This window comes from Melampsora larici-populina (genome assembly GCF_000204055.1).
Source record: "Melampsora larici-populina 98AG31 unplaced genomic scaffold MELLAscaffold_1, whole genome shotgun sequence".
NCBI lineage: Eukaryota > Fungi > Basidiomycota > Pucciniomycetes > Pucciniales > Melampsoraceae > Melampsora > Melampsora laricis-populina.
The window spans coordinates 1,420,230-1,438,708 of NW_006768765.1; the positions used below are offsets into that span (position 1 = coordinate 1,420,230).

Below are 18,479 nucleotides of genomic sequence, written 5' to 3' on the forward strand. Positions count from 1 at the left end.
ATTTATCTTTGGACGCATGTGGTATGATTATGTCCTAAACGTCGCCAATACTGCTTCCTGCATCTTTTGCGGAAGCCCTTCATGCATGAAGGTCTTGACATGCGATACCCAGTATCCCTCAAACCAAACTTCACACGAGTGGCCAGAGGTGAGAAATCTGCCGACCGGTGGAGGGTCGTTTTTTGACCCAACCCTGTAAACGTAACATACAGCTTACGTATCGTTACGTTTACAAGGCACCGTTGGAGATGCTCTTACAATCCATTCTCCTAGTCCAGAACATGCTCATCAATCAAATGCACAAATTGACCTTAGCCTTTGTGACCCATCAAAATTATGCACTATGTACCTGTCACCTACCATAAGATTTTGCTCGCTGTTTTCTTAATCTCAGGTTTTTACTGTAGGTTCTCAATCTCCACTCTAACTTCTAAGCGTATGTGGCTCGAATCCCAGCATCAAGGGTGTCTTCAAACCTTGGCATCTGTCATGCTCAGGGTCCAGAATACTTCGAAGCTATTCTTATACAATTTTGGCTTACATTCGGCTTACATTCTGGATTTTGTATGGATGGTATTGATAGCTTTTGAGAGGTTATGAGTGTGGATTGGCTAGAATAAGAGCGTTTTGGGACTTAGGAAAACCAGTCCAATATGCTCGAAAGGCCTTGTCGAATACATATACGTGGTCAGGAGAGGTTAAATTCTATGCGGAGGAATTCTTGCTTACTGATCTGATATCAAGGTGCAGATCAGAGATTTTTGATCGGGGAAATCTCTTGCTACCATACCAAAAAATCATGAACAATAATCAGATCTTTTTCACAATAGACTCCTACATTTCGAGTCATATACTTAAACCATTCGGACCCCTCTACCACATTTCAAATGAGACAGGTCTCGCCATAAAGATGGACCAGGAGGAGTACCAGCGATTGATTTTCGAAATCAAAAGGTATGTTTAAGGGTGCAAGCTGAGGATAGCGGTTCGTTGTGGGTACTTGTAGCTCCAGGGGAAGGAAACAGCAGGATAAACCATTCACACTGCAGCTTGAGAGGAGGCTTTGAGAGGCTTGGCTTCTGCCCCATTGTTTATAAATGTCCCAATGTATATATCAGAGATAAAATAGTAGAATCTGGCTTTCCTTTAACATCGTCTTTTGACGTAGATTTGAAAGAATAGCCATGCCCCTTACGAGCTGTTTCGCTTTGCTCATAGGTATTTTTCTTTTCGCTTCAAAGATTGCATTATGTGATGATAAAGTTTCTATACCTGCTCAAAGCACCTGCAAAGCAACTCCTCCTGCGATAACTTCTAGTTGTTATCCATCACTTGTTTCTGATATCGAGTTTCCTAATACAACAATAACCGGAAGTGAAAGACCAGGATGGTGGTGCCAAGCAAGAGATGAATATGGTTGGCTTGGTTTTAGTTATGATGTTAGTTCTTTTTCATTCAATCAGTATTAAGAGTTTAATAACCTCCTGTTTTTGAATACTGATAATTATTGAGATCATTGCGTTTCTTTTATCAAAAAGGTGGGACATTGTCCATCTGAAATGGAAATGAGTTTGACTTTTAATTGGATGAAAAGAAAGAAAAATGCAAGATATGTTAGGATTTATAGTAATTGTGATCAAGATTCATTTAATAAACATCTTATTAATGCTGCTGCAACTGCTCAAATTGGTGTTTATGCTTTGATTTGGTTTGGATTTCAAGGTGTGACCAAAATAAAAACAGAAACTTTTTATTTTCTTTGATCATTTAAAATATCATTAGAAAATCAAAAAACTTATCTAATCATTCTTGATTTTGAACTCTGTTTAGGCGATTCTGTTTGGAGGACTAGGAAAGAGAACCTACTGAAGGCCATTAGAGAAAATATACTGGTGAATAACTTTCTCTCTTTACTTGATACTTTGAGAAATGATGAAAGAGAAAGATTTTGAATGTGCAGTTCAATTGATTGTAGGCTCCGTATACCATTAGAGCGGTTACTTTAGGATCAGAGCCATTATATGATGGGGTTCTAGATGTCAAAGAATTATCAGACGAACTTAAAAAACTCGCGAGCGAATTGGAACCTTATTGGATTCCAGTCACAATTTCAGAGGTAAGGAACCAATTCCGTATTCTTTATATGACAAGCCACAAAGTATAATCACTGATATGACCAATTCAACATTACTTAAGATGACTTACGGGTTTCAAATAAATGATAATGCACCCAGTATATTTGAAGCAATGGATCTAGTCAGTTTGAATGTCTTACCAGTATTTGATAGTCATGCTACTACTTCAAATCTAGCATGGAATTCTGTTGAATTTTGTATCAACTACGGAAAGCTTCATGGGAAAGGAAAACCAGTGGTGATCACACAAACTGGTTGGCCTAGTAATAAAGATCAAGCGGGGAATAGCAAAGCAACAACGGATATAAGACAAGAGAAGAATTACTTTGATTTGCTTAGTGATCATTGTGAGTACTTTAAAGAACAGGGCGTTGGATGGTTCGCTCACAGTTGAGTCACATTGTCTGATGGCTTGATGAGTGTTTAAACACTCCAACATGAATGAGGCTTACTGAGAATTTTGATTTCTGATTTGTAGTCTTTGCTGAGAACTCTCTATCAGGATGGGGTGTTGTACTTGAGAATAGCTCAGAGAAATTTCCATTTAATCCTTTGACAAATTGTTGAATACCTATGAGACTTTGATGTTTTGATATTATAAAGATAAATCCTCGAGGAATGAAGGAATACCTTCACTTGATCATCAGTCTGAGTGTGATCTGATTGTTATTTGGTAAATTTCAATACAAATGCCTGTCAGTAATACAATTCTACACACCCATGTGGCGATATAGAACAGTGACCAAAATGAGTAAACCTCTATAAAACGCTTAGTGATGATAGCGCGGAAGAAATACAATGGTATCACAAAAAGCTGAAGAAATGTAGAAGCTTAATTGAAATTTTTTGTTTGCCAGTTTTCCACTCAGAAAGGCTCCACTCTCCCCAGGTCGACTAAGCCTTTCAAATAACCTTGAATCCCACGAATACGTTCAGACGCTTCTTCTCTCAATTCTTGTATAGATCGACCAGTGGTGTTTGCCGGTGGGATGATGACCGTAACTGAGATGAGATATGTATCTCGCCATTCAATAGGTGGATCTGTTGGTGTCTTTTTTATCGTCGATGAAGTAAGTTTTTCAAACAAAATCGGAAAAAAAGACGCGTAAGCTTATCAATCTTAGACAAGTTCTGCATTTGAAAAGATGACTCACCGAGTGAACTTGATAGATTTCCGTTAACACAGGACCTCGAGTAAAGACTAATCCTCGTCGATAGTATTCAAATTTGCGTCTATCTTTTTGTCAAAGAGAGTATTCCCCATTAGAGCAAAGTTCATTCATCTTTGAGATTATTGAGTAGACGTGCCTGTAACCAAGTGCACTAACGAACTCGAATGGTTCGCCTTCAAGAACTGGACCTGTGTATATGGGTCGAATCAAGAACTCAGGTGAGAGTCTTTCGGGTTCAGGTCGACCGAGTGAGATCAAAGTCCTATGATGATCATCAATGAGTAGTCTGAGTTGGATGGATTAAATTTTAACGGACCATCCTGTACCAGTTTCTTTTGGTTGACTAAAATCTGGTGTTTGTAATGTATGCCTCAATCGTAACATTTGAGTATCAGCTGGGAATTCGTCCAATGGCCCTATGATCCGAAGAGAATGAGATTTAGAAGTCGAGATGATGACTAGCGATCGATTTCTTTGAGGTAATGGGCATGTTATGCTAACCTCGATCGAAGATGACTTCCCTAGCCAAGAAATGGCATACCGAGTGACTGTGAGTAGCGAGTCGATCAAGAACACTTTGACGAAGTTCGATTGAAACGAGACCAGTAGCTGAGATCTCTGTACTCATAGCCTTCAGCTCTTTTTGCGTCGATGGATGTGGTGATGATGATGTTGAGATGGAGAAGTTGAGTGATATGTAGTAAGGAGAATGAGATAGAAATACAGTTTCCAGCTTGAAATTGAACTTTTGAAGTTCATGAAACCGCATACTCACTTCTGCATTCCTGCTTCTGATAGATACTTGAACTCAGCAATGGAAGAATTCAATCCATCAGAACATCCTCATCGACGTTATAATCCACTCATTCGAGAATGGGTACTCTGCTCTCGTCAGTACATTCCATTCTATCATCAGCTTGCTAGTCTGCTTCTATCAAAAAGCTAATCGATTACATGCCGCTATATCATCAGCTCATCGTGCAAAGCGTCCTTGGCAAGGTCAAACAGAGCCAGCTGCGACTATCGATATACCTACTCACGATCCAAAGTGCTATCTTTGTCCTGGCAACACCAGAGCTCAAGGTCAACAAAACCCACATTACACCGGTACGTTTACTTTTGAGGTCCGTACCCCATTCACTCATCTTTCGCCTAGCAGATTCAAATTCCTCTCCTCCAATTTTGGTTCCAGAACGACTATGCTGCGGTCACGGATACGGAGACTGTTCCCGGTAAAGCATTTTCCACGTCTTTCGATCATTGTCGGCTTTTTCGATTCGTCCCGTTTCCCTGAAGCTTGCGAACCTTTGTCAATCTATTGTCCAATCAAGGCCATGATGACTCGCTCCCAAAAGGTCTTTTTCGTACTGAAACGGCACGAGGCAAATGCTTTGTGATCTGCTTCAATGCACATCATGACCTGACCATTGCGGAACTTGAGGCAAAGGAGATTTTGCCCATTGTCGATGCCTGGTACGCTGCACGTCAATCAGAGACATTGGCCCGCTTAAAATGCAAACCAAGCTGATTCAAGCTTTCTTCTGATTTGCATAGGTGTGACCTTTATCGCAAAGTTTCCACTGAATATCCTTTTGTTCGTTATGTGCAGATGTGAGGACAAACATTTTTCAGACAATAGTCGATTCTGATACACGCGCCGGTCGCTGATGACATTTGTTGATCGATTGATTTGTCAGTTTTGAAAACAAGGGTGCAGTGATGGGTTGCTCAAATCCTCATCCGCATGGACAAGTCAATTCATTTCACTTGACTCGCATACTCATGATCTCAACTTCAACTCACATTGTGTATTTTTTTCTACAGGCTTGGGCTCTTTCATATATTCCTACAATTTCATCCAAGATTCTTGACTCCCAACGCGCTTACGCTGAGGAACCAACCGAGTCCAACAAATCAAATTCTTCAATGGTCCCTAGACTGACAGATGGAAGGCCATGTTTATTGTTGGATTACAGCCAAGCTGAGCTTAAACCAAAACTCTCACCTCGGGTGGTATATCTTTCGACCCACTTCATGGCCTGTGTACCATTTTGGGCTCTTTGGCCTTTCGAAATCATGATTATGCCTCATAAAGATCACATTCCATCACTACTTCACATGTCTAATGATCAACGTACAGATCTAGCTCATACTCTCGGGGTGGTCACACGACTTTACGACAACCTATTCCAGTGTAGTTTTCCTTACAGTATGGGTATTAATCAGTCTCCTCCTCAGCTTGAAGCCACTGCTCAACTTCATTTATCATTCTACCCACCCTTATTGCGAAATGCGAGTGTGAAAAAGTTTCAAGTCGGGTAAGTCAAACTTACGCTATCTGAACCTCATAACAGCGGAAATATATTCATTGACATCATACGTCACGTTTTCTTATGTGTTTAGCTTTGAGATGTTTGCTGAATCTCAGCGTGACCTAACACCGGAACAAGCTGCTCATATGCTCCGTGAAGCCTTGTCTGACACCCACTACAAGAAACGTGCAGCTTGGTTTAAATATCAGCTGTTCTCTCCAAGATAGTTGTTATCAGTTTTGACCACGCGAATGTATGCAGAGCAATATGTATGTACAAAATGTGATTCTTTTGCATGAATAGGAAAATGGGAGTATCCAAGTAACGCAACTTACGCAAGGCCAGAGCAAAGTGCCGTTCATCTGTTGAACTTGCATGATGGCCGAGAAGGGAAACCCCAGTTGAAACGCTTCAAGAGAAAGTGTTGTAGAATCTCTTATAAACAATTTGTACCAATGGTCCAGCTTCCTTCACCACCATTTAGTGGCATTAATTCATAGCGAATGAATTAAGGGAGCTTCAGGAGTGGGAGCTTCAGGATAATCAAAGGGTGCTGATTGTAGAGGCATACACGTAATTTAGGGTTCAGTACTATACATTGAGAAGATTGAGTGAGAAGATTGAGCTGGATCCAAGTGGCCATCGGCTAAATCAGAAGAAAGGACTGGGGAAATGGAAATTGTGATAAAGGAGAGTCAGACCAAATTTCAAAGATAATTCAGGTGGGCATGAAGACCATAACTGGTCTGCAGTCTACCACGACGCCTTATGATGTCAGCGTATTGGCTCTTTCAAAGTGTACGTTGTAAATAAAAGATACTAAAGACAGATATATGCTACACTTGCCAAACAAGCCCATGCTGAAGTATTAGGCCATCAGGGTCAAGTAACTTACAAACAAAAAGCGAGTTGAATGCTGAAGAACATAAAAGTATTTTTTTGATTTGACTTTTCGAGTTACATCATCAAAAGCGCATAATCAAGAGCTTCTCAAAGTACATAGAAGATACAAATAATTACACTCAAAGTATTAGCCCCCTTCCCTCCGTGTAGCTATCCGTTAGAAGAGAGCACTTTGAAAGTGATGATAGTGGCTATAAACAGATTCAGAATACGGACCGTGACACCCCTTGGGGTTGATGGCTACGAGTCAAAGAACGATAAAAGAACGAGGAATGGTATCATTTGGGCATTGGCATGGCGCGAATTCCACTACGGGACGTGGGCGGTGCTGTTGATCGCTTTACTGTCTTAGAACGTGTGATTGATGGTGGCGCAGCGAAGCGTTGAATTTGGTCATTGAACTTCAGAGCAGGCCTGTTCAAACGGATTGAAATAAGGGCTCGTCAGTGCTCATTCCGTATGTCCGTTAACTGATTGATTGAATCAAAATTTTATAGAATTACGTTTTAGCCGGAGGTACTTTCAAAGATGTATCTTCGATTTCAATTACCGCTGCCTGATTGTGTTTCGCAGACTGCCGGCAAATTTTCAGTATTGCTGCCCCGTGGTTTTTGACAAATCTATATTAGATTGGAAGTCAGTCAGTAAGCATCCTACAACAGCTGTAGTCGACAACAGTGATATGTACTAACTCCTTATCGATGCCCTCGATTTCGAGCAAGGCTTTTTGAGCTTTGTAGATTAACACGAGACATGATGGGACAAAATTTATCATGAGTGCCCGACTTTCTGAGTGAAGATATGGTTGATAATCTAGGCTCACTTGTAGGATTTATGCACGCTAGAATCTCGATGATTTCGGTCGGAATAGCATTGTCCGCATTTCCATCTGCAATAGTCTGTATTGAAAATATATCAAAATTAATCTGTGATACGAATCTGGAACAGATATGACATAATGTACGAACTTTGTCACGCAGGGCAACCAACGCTTTATAAGAATGATCAACATCGACTGAAATGTTTTTGGGTTTTTTTGCAGTGCCTCTTGTAACTGGTAATGGACGCGGCTTCTCTATAGTTATTTCGTCCTCAAATTCGTAATCAGGGTCATCATGAATCCCAGAATCGTCAATATCGTTCTCAACCGAAGCTCGAGGAGCCACAACCTTGGTGTTTTTCCGTTGGGGAAGGTCTGGATCTCCAGCGCTAGGTTTCATTCGCTTGTTAGGCGGACCATCGGCAAATGGCATAAGAAACTTTGTACCCTTAAGCAGATATTCTTTGTGTCCCGGTGCTAGCTGTGATAGAACTTGTCAGTGGGATTGATTGAAGTGCTCATCTCATACAAACAAGGTAAACATACCGCCATATATGAATTGGTATACGCCCCGGTGCTTTTGAAATGCTCAACCCAGATGTTTCTAGTCATCATAAACTGAAACAGCCTTTCGACATCAGTGCGATCCAAAGCACTACCAACTCCCGCCTCATCGAGCAAATGATGACCTGCATCGACAATCTAGAAAGGAAACACGCATAGTCAGATGCATGTGTTGAGGGTAGCTACCAAAAGAGTTTGTGAAGATGATGACCTTTTTATTCTTGCTTCCTCTAAAGACGTCAATACATTGGGCCATCGTGATCGAGTCAGATTCAGTAAGTCTCTGAATCAGCTTGATTGCTGAGACCACATAGTTCGTGACATCTTGTTGTACCACAGTTTGCCCTCTCATACAATTATCACAGGTCTTCCTGCAATCTGCGGGTGAAAATTTTTCACTAAAGTAATCCAAGACTTGCATTCTACGACAGTCAAGTTTATTGAGACAAAAAGCGACTACTCGTCGAGCATTGACCAGTCGCCTTTCGACTTGCTGAACATTCGGTTCCTGTTCGACCATACGTTGTATGCCGAGCTGTATGTTCCCAATCATAAATCTTTCGGTAGTATTTTGAAGGACGAATAAAGGGATTCCGCCCAGGCTTACAAAATCTCTATAAGTATAAAACAGGATGCATTCGGATGGTCCACCATCCCGACCCGCCCGTCCTGTCTCTTGGTAATATCCTTCAAGAGAAGAAGGTAGAGAGTAATGGACGACAAAGCGGACATCGGGCTTGTCAATGCCCATCCCAAACCTAGTGGGGTTGTAATAGGCAAGTCAGCTATAAATTTATGAATACAACGGCGTCTTTCAGTCAACGGCACTTACGCTATTGTTGCGCAAAGCACCTGTAGAACACCTCTTTGCCAATCCTGTTGAATTCGTTGGCGGTCGTTTGTACTCATTCCCTGGTAGATTGGATGAGATAAAAACCATCAACATTTGATCCATGAGCATCCATGATCATGATCAATTTGAACTCACGGCATGATAATGGTGTGCGCGGACGTTCCCTCTAGAAACAAGGTCCGAAGCAACTTGCTCACAATCCCGTTTGGAAAAGCAATAGACAATCCCACATTTACCCGCGTGATCTACGGTGATGATCCGGATCAAGTCGTTCATCGCTTCTTTCGTTTTATTCCGCACTTCATATCTCAGATTTGGCCGGTTAAAGGATTGGGTGAGCTTTACGCATGAACCAATTTGCAAGTTCTTGATGATGTCTTGTTGTACCACCCCGTTGGCTGTTGCAGTCAAGGCAAGGATAGGTATACCTGAGAAGTCAAGTGCCAAGTGCTTCCCGAGTAATATATAATCAGGCCCTATCCGACAGGGCAGATTCAGCTCCGTGGACTGAAGTTACTATAGTTTTACTCAAAAAAACACTCACGAAAGTCGTGCCCCCATTGACTGAGACAATGAGCTTCGTCGATTACAAAACGTGCAATCAAGCTTCTCTTCTGCAGGTCTTTCAGGATGCCTTTGAGTTCTCCACTTTGCATCATCTGGACAATAAGTGCTCTCATAGGTCAGCGGGATATCATAACGCGGACAATACAAAGCCATTGTGATACATACTGATTCAGGCGTCACATAAAGTAAACACAATGACGGGTCTTTGCTTCTTAGATCACTCGTTACAGCTGCTTTTTCTTGCTTGGACATGGTCCCCGTCCAAGGGGCAGCGCCGATTTCCTTTTCGCATAGGCTTTGAATTTGATCGGTGATAAGACTTAACAAAGGACTAACTACAATAGTCACCCCATGCGTCTTGCCTGATCTAACTACGGCTGGTAGTTGATAACAAAGGGCTTCAAAGATACCCATTGATCACGTTGATGGTTTGTTAGTAAATCAGTACAGATTTGGCCAGCTGGTATCCCTGACATGACTCACATTTTCCACCGCCCGTCGGCATGAGCACAAAACAATGCTCTCCAGATAACGTGGCATTTATAGCATCTAGTTGATTTCGTCTCCAAGCCTTTAGCTTAAAGATCTTTGTGAGGGCTTTGGCAACATCCTTGGACCATGGGTGCTTCATCTTACTTCGACTGTCCTCACATGGTTCTTTATTCACATCAACGTATCCGACAGTGGGTGATGTTGTGCCTGTATGACAGAGTGTACAAACTCAGCTAACAACCTTGTAGGATAAACGATAAACAACAACTTACTTGCGATCGCGGACTTGTTTATATGACAAGAATCGGCGGTTTTCTGAAGCGCGGCGACAGGTATCTGCAGTTGGGCACGGGTATCAGATTGCTTTGGTGCTGCACCTTGGTCGTCTGAATAACCTTCGTCGCCGGAAAAGATACCGCACAGCAGTGCATCAGTATCATGCTGCACATCTGGAATCGGGTGAGGCAAGGGAGGATGTTGGTAATCCTGCTTCGAGTTGGTAAATTTATGTGATGAGCCAGCAACTGGCTGTTGATGAGCAGAGTTGTGATCTTGGAGATCAATTAGCGGTTGCGCCTCCCGAGTCACTGATCTGACTGCCATCGGTTTATATGAATTAGAAACAGATTGCGCAACGGTTTTTGAGATTGAACCTTGCTGGCGAGCCGTAGGAGTGAGGGGCCCTGGATGTACAGGTTCACTCGACACTCGGGACGTTGTTGAAGGTGAAGTGAAGACTTGGTTTGGTAAATTCCGTGGTTCGAGCGGCGTTGTTGTTCGAATTGGTGGTATGACACCCGCTACCACTGGGTTTCCATCGACACTGGTTTGACGATTTTCTATTTCAGTATTGAACTCGTTCATCCTGTTTTCGAGGTATAATCTAGACAGAAGAGAGCTTATTTTAGCGTCTATTCTTTTTTGAAATCACTGTTAGGTGAAGACCGACCTGCTATGCTGGAGTAACCCAAGATCTTCTCCTGACTCACACGATCCAGTTTGTAGGTAGGTGATCATTGTTTCCAATTTGGTCTTGATCTGGACCATGCAGGCATGTCGTTTCACGTACAGAGTCTGAAGGTCCATCTGTTGAAGAACAGGAGGTTGAACAAATAAGGCTTTGGTTTATCAAAAATCGGGAGATGATGTTAGCGCAACAAACCTCTTGAAGAGTAGGTTCAATGAACGGACGAGCGGGGACAGAGGGCATGAATTCTTTTCGAGTAGGTACCTGAGGAGCGTTAGATGAAGGCGTGCGCAAGGATGGAGAATGTGTGTGGCTTGAAAGTTCGACGCGCGTATTGGAGGGCCGTGATATCCCCGCTGAAGTTCTTTGAAGTCCATTGACCTGTGGTGTCCATGAGGGAAGAACTGGGGCCGATGGTCGAGGAGCTGGTGGGTCGGGTGGTAACGAATGAGTATCTAGCTCGTTCATGTACTGCTCCTCATCTTCATCAGGGTCAAAAATGTCGAGTGGGATGTCTTCAATGATTGTCTGTTCAGGTGGGTTTGGCATGACACGAGGTCTCTTGACTGATAGCCCTGGACTACTTGCGGGCGAGAAATGGATTGGGCGCTTGATGTTCGGTCCATTTTCTGATCCAAGTGTAGTACTGATAGGCTTGAGAAGTCCGTTTGGTTTGCCTCCAAGGTTCTTATTTCCTGTCAATTGAGCCAGTGGGAGTTTTGTTGTGGTAGGATTGACGGGTTTGGAGATGAGGGTATCATCCTTGAATTGAAACCCACTTGGCTTTGACTTTTGTGTGCCAAAGGAAGGCTGTCGGGAGATATTGTTGGGGAGAGTCGATTTGTTATTTTGTGATGGTTTGAAATGTCTTGAACTTGATGAGAGATCGTCAGAAACTCGAGCAAGATGTTTATCGATGTTTATTCTTGGTCCAGCCATCCAAATCCGATGTGAGCAATTTGAGGGTTGAGGTTTCTTTTGATCGAAAGGATTGTTCCAAGATGAACAATGGATGTTAATAAAACTTGGAATGGTAAAGTGAGTAAAATGGTCATGAAACTCTTTCAGTCGCGACTTGAATCAAGTTGCCTTCGCGCGTCAAAGATATCAAAATCATACTATAAGCATACTGATACCTGAGCATTACTATCTATAAGGATATTATGCATAACTTGACATTTCAGCTGCTCTTCAAGTTTTCCTTTCGTTTCAACTTTCACATCTGTAGCCTGAGGTTCCCCCAGTTTTCATGATACCTTTATTGTGGGCGCAAGAGTGATAAACTCAGTTGCATAAGGGTCAACCCAAACGCAGGATGAAATTTTAGCATCACAAAATGATCCTTCCTGATCAGCTTTGCTTTTCACTTGAAGCTCGTAATAGGGAAGCTTCAACTTGAGCGCAAAGCTTACAGACATTCTTAGTTGCCAAAGTCAAGGGGAAAATTATCTGTTTGGCTGTCCTGTTCAAATACCACATTCACTGTTGACAAAAGGTAGACTTGGCTCATAACATCAACAGACAGCTTGCATAAGGTTTGAGACATTGTGATCTGATTGAGCCGAATAGGAATCAAAGGTGAAAAGACACTAGGACAGGCATCGGTGTCAGGGATTTGATAGGGTGAAAGAGATAGACGTTGATGAAGTAGAAAAGGCATTTCTGGCGAATAGAGGCAGAAAGGCTCACGATTCTTCATTACAGATGAAGTACAAAAGTAATCACCCTCCAAGGAGGGTGAGTTCGAATCATTCACGGAATTACAGAAGATTATCTGTTGTTCATTAAAATGCGTAACCGTTTTCTCATGTCACAATGGCCTCGGCATCTTGCACGTTTTCAAACATATTAGATAACTTTTGAATGATACAAAACATTGATGCGAAAAAAAGAGAAAAAAGCAACAATGTAAGATGATAAACAAGATGACAGAAAAATTAAACAGACTAGAACGACCGCCATTGATGATACAAGAAAGATGAAAGAAAAGAAATTATTAAAGGATTTGGAAAAAGCTAATCAAACAGTAATGAAGTTTTAAAGAAAAATTGATACTCTCCACTGTTGTTGGTCTCTTCAACAATTGGACTTTTACTTCTGGCTTTCTATATCGCCTCCAGATTGACTAGGTAGATCTCTATACTCTGCGCTGGTGGAAGTTAATGATCTTCCTAGTATATCTTTGCGAATATCTGAATTGATGCTGTCTCCAAAAAGTAAATCTATTTCTTCCAACGACTTGCCTTTGGTCTCTGGATAGAAAAAGAACTATGTTTGGATCGAAGGATCACAAAGCAAAATGTTGTGGTTAGAAATAAGTGATTCTGCCTGCTCACTGAAGAGCTCGAGGAAGGGACAGCTTACCATGATGGGTACGAAGGAGAAGTTGAAGACCATGAAGATCAGATACACCTTCCAACCGCTGAACACGTGAATAAACTGTCAGTTATAAATTGCACTCGGAATAATGATGAAGACTTACATGTTGTCAATGGCAGGAGGAAAGACCTCCACGACAGCAAACTACACAGCCACATTTGTGATTCATGTCAGCTTGAGATGACGTATCATGGGAACAACTTGAACTTTACGAACATTGATGATCCAATTGCAAGCCGTAGCAAGAGCCGTCCCTTTGCCCCGAATACGGAGCGGTAGTACTGATGAGTCATAAATTGCCAAAAGCAAAGTTAGTCATCGTGTTGCGATTTAGATATGTTCGAAGGATAGAAAAATGCATACCTTCCGGTGGGTAGACCCAAACTGTGATTCATCATGATTGGAAAAAGGTAGGAAAAGATAAATCTGATGAGAACGTTTGACTTTTTTTACGGAGCGGGACTTGATTGTTTTTGGGGATTGGCATTTGATATCAACACTAATCTGACTTACCAGTGGCTTGAAAACCCGTGGTGAAAGCACCCATGTATAGAAAACAAAGTACGGCTGCGGCAACTCCGTACTCGTACGAATGAGCAACTTTATCTTCTATTTGTTTGATGACCCCTGAAAGAACGGCAAAGACGCATCCCATGAAAAAGGTTGAGCTGATAAGTAATTTTCGTCTGCCTATGGTATCAATCAAAAACCTGATGAGGATGGGTAGTAGAATGTAAGCGTCGGATGAGATCATGAAAGTATATACTGAAGGTTGTGTTTTTGATTATAACTGACCATGGGATAAAAGAAGCGGCGAAGAACCAAGTAAAGAGGAATCCAGACATGAGACTAGCCATGTTCGCTGAGAAACCAACAGAGTTCGCAAAGATAAAGTTTGCATAGTAGATGATGCCTGTATTGTCGAAAAGATTATACCATTCATGAGATGGTCAGCTCACGGATAGCAAAAACACGTCAGGAATTTGTTTAAAAAGTGAATAACGTAGAACTAACCGTTTATTCCGCCCAATTGTTGAAAGAATTGGACTGAACATGCGATTGCGAGTCTCCGTCTAGTTGAGAGTCCATCATTTCTAAACATCTCACGGTACCCTGATACCTGTACAGATTTCTCATATGCAACATTGGATTCCATCTCTCTGTACTTCGCCTGAACAATTTCGTCGTCAGCTGCTCTGGCTTCCAGGCGGGCCACAACCTTTATGGCCTCGGACGAATGACCATGGTACAATAGCCAACGTGGTGATTCGGGTACGATGAAAGTCAATACAAGTATTGGAACAATGAGGATCCTAAAGTCCATATATCAAAGTGAGTATCAGAAAGTCGCAGGTTAATGAAGTGGATGAAATAAAGTGGATAAGATACAAACAATTGGAATCCGATTGGGAATCTAAACGTGATCTCCCCGTCAAAAGCTCTGGTCATACCGTAGTCCTATTTGATTGTAAAAGGCGTGGCCGGAAGAGGAAACGATCAAGTGTGGATCAGTCTTTTATGCATATGGATCAGCGAGCAATATACAAGGCGAGTCCGAAAGGAGACGACAGCCGGTGTAGATCGCGTGCAACCGCATCATGGGAGGGACTTGATATATATAAAAAGTAGAGATAGATGATTTATTTGCACTTACAATCCAATAACTTAGAAAGATACCGAAATTCAAAGTCGAGAGCTGCGCGCATGCGTCTGAACAACAAGAACTATTATCAGGCGCATTTCCAAGATTTCCAGTATATATTTTTAAGTGATGAGCAAGATAATTGATACTCACAACGACCTCGGCTAGCTTTGGGACTAAATTCAGCTTGTAGGACTGGGGCAGTGGAGTTGATGCAACCTGTTTTACCCGTCGAAATGTGAAATTGTTAGCAGAGGGGACATTCACATAGACACATGTTACGAATAGTTTTTCATCATTGGAATCTCACCCATGCCGATACCACTTACGACCCTACCAATGATCATTTGTAGGCGCCCAAAGGCAAAAGTCTGCAAAAGAGCTCCTACAATCATCCATAGAGAGCCCAACCTCAGCATATTTCGTCGTCCTAATCGCTCCCCAATGGCGAATGTCAACAGAGCACCGGCGAAGCATCCAATTTCGTAGATTGCCACGATTGTGGAGCTGATCAAGTCATTCGGGCTTCAGGTTCCAGGACGTACAGATGATGCTTACCGAAGCACCAAGATGGACGTGCAAGGTTGATGGGGCCACACTACTCACAGAGCACTGCCTGTCGGACTGTCGAATACACGGTTCCATGCTGGCGACCCGGTTAATCCTCCTAGAACGCCGGTTGAATTATTAGCATTGAGTGAGGTAGATCAAGAACTCAAATTCGAGTGCAGCTCAGATTCTCCTCACCGATTACACCGTTGTCATAACCAATCAGCATGAAACTCAATGCTGTCAAGGTCGAAACTGTCAGAATCAGCGCTTGACCCTGTAATCCTTCAAGCATATTGGATTTATGCGAAGGGATGCCTGGAGTTTCCTTGCGAGATTCGAATGGATAGCAACTGATAAGCCGAATCTACGATATAAACCAGCCTATAAACCGAGACTTTGAGGTTTGAGATACGGTCCAAGGCCGAAATAATTGGACGATGATATTGGTTCAGTAGTTGCGTTTTGGATGAAGCGAAGTGCAGTTGATAGCTTTCAAGAGCTGGCCAGAGTACACAAATGAGAAATTGATGTCCGATGCTTGACGCCAGGCCTGATCGATGTTCCACAGACAATGTATGTGATCTGTATGGAACAGGATCTTGTCAGATCGTGACAAGTTATGGATTTCAAACCCTCAGAAATAGCAGAATCTCAGAGTAGACGGACGAAAGGGAGCGAGGTATTGGCTGATGTTGTAGCTCCGTGGGAGCAAGTTGAAGAGCTGAATGAGAAAGATTAAGATCCTCGGACCACTGACCAAATTCGACGTATTTCTCAATGCGGAGTCTACTAAGTTCAAGAGTGAATTTTGCTGTAAGTTGAACAAGAAATAACTACAGACTTGGAAATTTGACCGAATGGCTTTGAAACTGTGGAGGCAGGAAATACAAACAGCACGACCAAATCAGGAAGTTATCTCATTTGATTTCGATCGCTTCACTTTTATCAGCGATTACTAAACGCTGCTTTGAAATCGCTGTGCAAATCTTGTTCGTTAAAACCTCGTGAGAGAATGGCGAATGATGAACGATGGGAATAAGATATCATCTCGATTCTCAGCTCTCTTTTTGTCTTGTTGTCTTCACATCCTAGAAAGGTTTGTGTAGTCAAACGAGGTCAAACGTGCAACACAACAAGGCATCGCAACCGGCATTACACAACCGCAGCTAATTTAGCTGGTCCCTTCAGAATCATGCTGCTGACGTCGGCCAATCGACGGGGTCATCGCTTTGGCCGAGCAGTAGTTGGGATTAGTATAGTGGCTGTGCGGAACTTACAGACAAGACGACCGAAGAGGATCGAGAGCATGCTACTTATAGTAGTCGGTAATCGCATGTGGCATAGCAGGGCCTAGCCACTCGATCCTCATTCGAACAACGATGTGGATAACCCTTCAACTTCGCTCCATGATATCACGGCCAATCGTGGTCTTCATGGTTGCGTGGCTTTGGGTTTCACCATGTCACCCTCAATGCCGAATACGTCAAACAATTGGGAAAAAAACCAAGTGACCGGGTGGTCTAAAAGCTATGTTTCCTTATGAATCACGTTGCGATAATACATAGTCAAGGTTTCTTCTTCGCGGTGGGAGGAGTCCTTCATCACACCTCGCGCCATGAAAACTTCTGAAACTGATGATTGACACGAACTGCACATGCTTCTGCAGCGACCTTCAAGCAAACAAAGGAACACAACTTGGAAGCCTTGATCTTTCTCCTCTATTTCTACTCGAGGGAGATCAGTTTCCTGCTCGACCATACCTTGCATTCTTTGCAGTACCACAGTGGCCCCACCAAGATAGTTGAACCCTGAGTGTGCTTGTCGGGCCTCGGGAGTCGGTGTGGCCATTATGTGCTCAACCAGGCTCACCCTACACCAGCACCCTGTTTTGTGGAGGTGCTAAACCGTACCATAGCACCCGTCACTGAATATATACCCAAATGTTCTGGGTGACATCTTTATACCCCCAAAGAACCAAATTTTGGTGATCAAAGTTTTGTGATAGAATCACCAAACCAAACATTCATCTATGCTCGCAGGTCTTTGCCAAGAGCTGATGCCATTGCCAAGTCCACCATTATACTATAACCCAAGGGTCTTGATTTTGGATACAAACAAAATCAAAGAAACAGCTCGAACCAAATGATATGTCGACGTATGGTGGTTTACATATTTGAATATAAACATGGTATAGGTTTCCTTTATACATATCCTCTAGAAGAGCAACTGCAATTTCCCAACTCACCCATGTCCCTTTCACAGAATACATTCGGAGATTTGCAATGTGTTGCAAACCCCAAAAGCCTATGTTGCTGAACCATCTGGTACTCATTAGGTTGGGATTGAAGAAAAAAAATCAAACAGAAGATCATAAAATAGCAAGAGCAGGATCTAACATGCATGTGAATCACTATGGCAGCCACATACATACCCCACTCACAAGTTATATGCTTGATTCTACTGCCCTGATTTGGTGAAAAAGCCTGACCTTAGACATTGTGGTTGTCTTTGCAATGACCATCTTCCCATAAAAGCTTTGCCTGATCCACCTCCTTGACTAGGTAATATTCTTGAAAAAGAGGCGACTTTGGGATTGTAAGACCTACAACTGTGGAGGTATGAGTATCATTTGCCATATGTGTTCTGCTCATATATACCAAATCTAAACCATCAAAGCCACACTTGACAAAACTATGGAAACTGGCGAGTGACTGGAATACTGGCGTCAACTTACATGCCACCACACAATTTGTTTTACCACAACAATCTCCTGAATGAGGAATGATAGCAGATGGCAAATAATTGTAATATGTATCATGGTTTGGGCCTGTGGATGTAGACTTTTTCATGATCCTTCATACCTCAATAATTCATTGAAGATACGAAATCATGGTTCTTGCAATGTATAAAAGATTGGCATCACCAGAATTTGAAATCACAGGCACTGAACGACAGGTCCACAGGTGGTGAATAGAGTAGCAGCAGCAGCTCAAGATATTTGATTTGGAGCTACAATTGCTAAACCTCTGGGGTCATCTCATGCTATCTGTATTTATATTGTTGGGAATGTCTGTCCAGGAGCGATGGGATGAAATAACTTTTTTGTCCTTGGGAAGGCCCT

General features: G+C 42.4%; 5 protein-coding genes across 5 annotated transcripts; 2 read left to right on the forward strand and 3 right to left on the reverse strand.

The window, feature by feature from the left end:
* Nucleotides 1-1,184: 1,184 nt before the first annotated feature.
* Nucleotides 1,185-2,702, forward strand: MELLADRAFT_32383 (uncharacterized protein; the record flags this gene model as incomplete). The annotated part of the gene is made up of 6 exons (XM_007403545.1): nt 1,185-1,439; nt 1,539-1,722; nt 1,831-1,892; nt 1,976-2,116; nt 2,197-2,524; nt 2,614-2,702. The coding sequence occupies 6 exons, from the start codon at nt 1,185-1,187 to the stop codon at nt 2,700-2,702; spliced, it is 1,059 nt and encodes a 352-aa protein (XP_007403607.1).
* A 298-nt stretch (nt 2,703-3,000) lies between these two features.
* MELLADRAFT_101127 (uncharacterized protein) lies at nt 3,001-3,935 on the reverse strand (the record flags this gene model as incomplete). Its single annotated transcript, XM_007404006.1, has 5 exons — nt 3,001-3,186; nt 3,290-3,368; nt 3,468-3,569; nt 3,624-3,723; nt 3,809-3,935. The coding sequence occupies 5 exons, from the start codon at nt 3,933-3,935 to the stop codon at nt 3,001-3,003; spliced, it is 594 nt and encodes a 197-aa protein (XP_007404068.1).
* Nucleotides 3,936-4,121: 186 nt separating this feature from the next.
* On the forward strand, nt 4,122-5,846 carry MELLADRAFT_32219 (uncharacterized protein; the record flags this gene model as incomplete). The annotated part of the gene is made up of 7 exons (XM_007403546.1): nt 4,122-4,197; nt 4,280-4,492; nt 4,663-4,780; nt 4,862-4,918; nt 5,005-5,059; nt 5,132-5,625; nt 5,711-5,846. 7 exons carry the CDS (start codon nt 4,122-4,124, stop codon nt 5,844-5,846), a joined length of 1,149 nt encoding a protein of 382 aa, XP_007403608.1.
* A 2,166-nt stretch (nt 5,847-8,012) lies between these two features.
* On the reverse strand, nt 8,013-9,957 carry MELLADRAFT_46354 (uncharacterized protein; the record flags this gene model as incomplete). Its single annotated transcript, XM_007404005.1, has 7 exons — nt 8,013-8,441; nt 8,514-8,664; nt 8,739-8,818; nt 8,895-9,235; nt 9,304-9,418; nt 9,492-9,724; nt 9,810-9,957. 7 exons carry the CDS (start codon nt 9,955-9,957, stop codon nt 8,013-8,015), a joined length of 1,497 nt encoding a protein of 498 aa, XP_007404067.1.
* A 2,582-nt stretch (nt 9,958-12,539) lies between these two features.
* MELLADRAFT_70441 (uncharacterized protein) lies at nt 12,540-16,369 on the reverse strand (the record flags this gene model as incomplete). The annotated part of the gene is made up of 16 exons (XM_007404004.1): nt 12,540-13,053; nt 13,150-13,207; nt 13,268-13,308; nt 13,381-13,445; nt 13,528-13,548; nt 13,678-13,874; nt 13,960-14,077; nt 14,179-14,477; nt 14,558-14,622; nt 14,819-14,874; nt 14,960-15,025; nt 15,117-15,313; nt 15,413-15,473; nt 15,554-15,940; nt 16,116-16,144; nt 16,251-16,369. 14 exons carry the CDS (start codon nt 15,648-15,650, stop codon nt 12,877-12,879), a joined length of 1,518 nt encoding a protein of 505 aa, XP_007404066.1.
* Nucleotides 16,370-18,479: the final 2,110 nt, after the last annotated feature.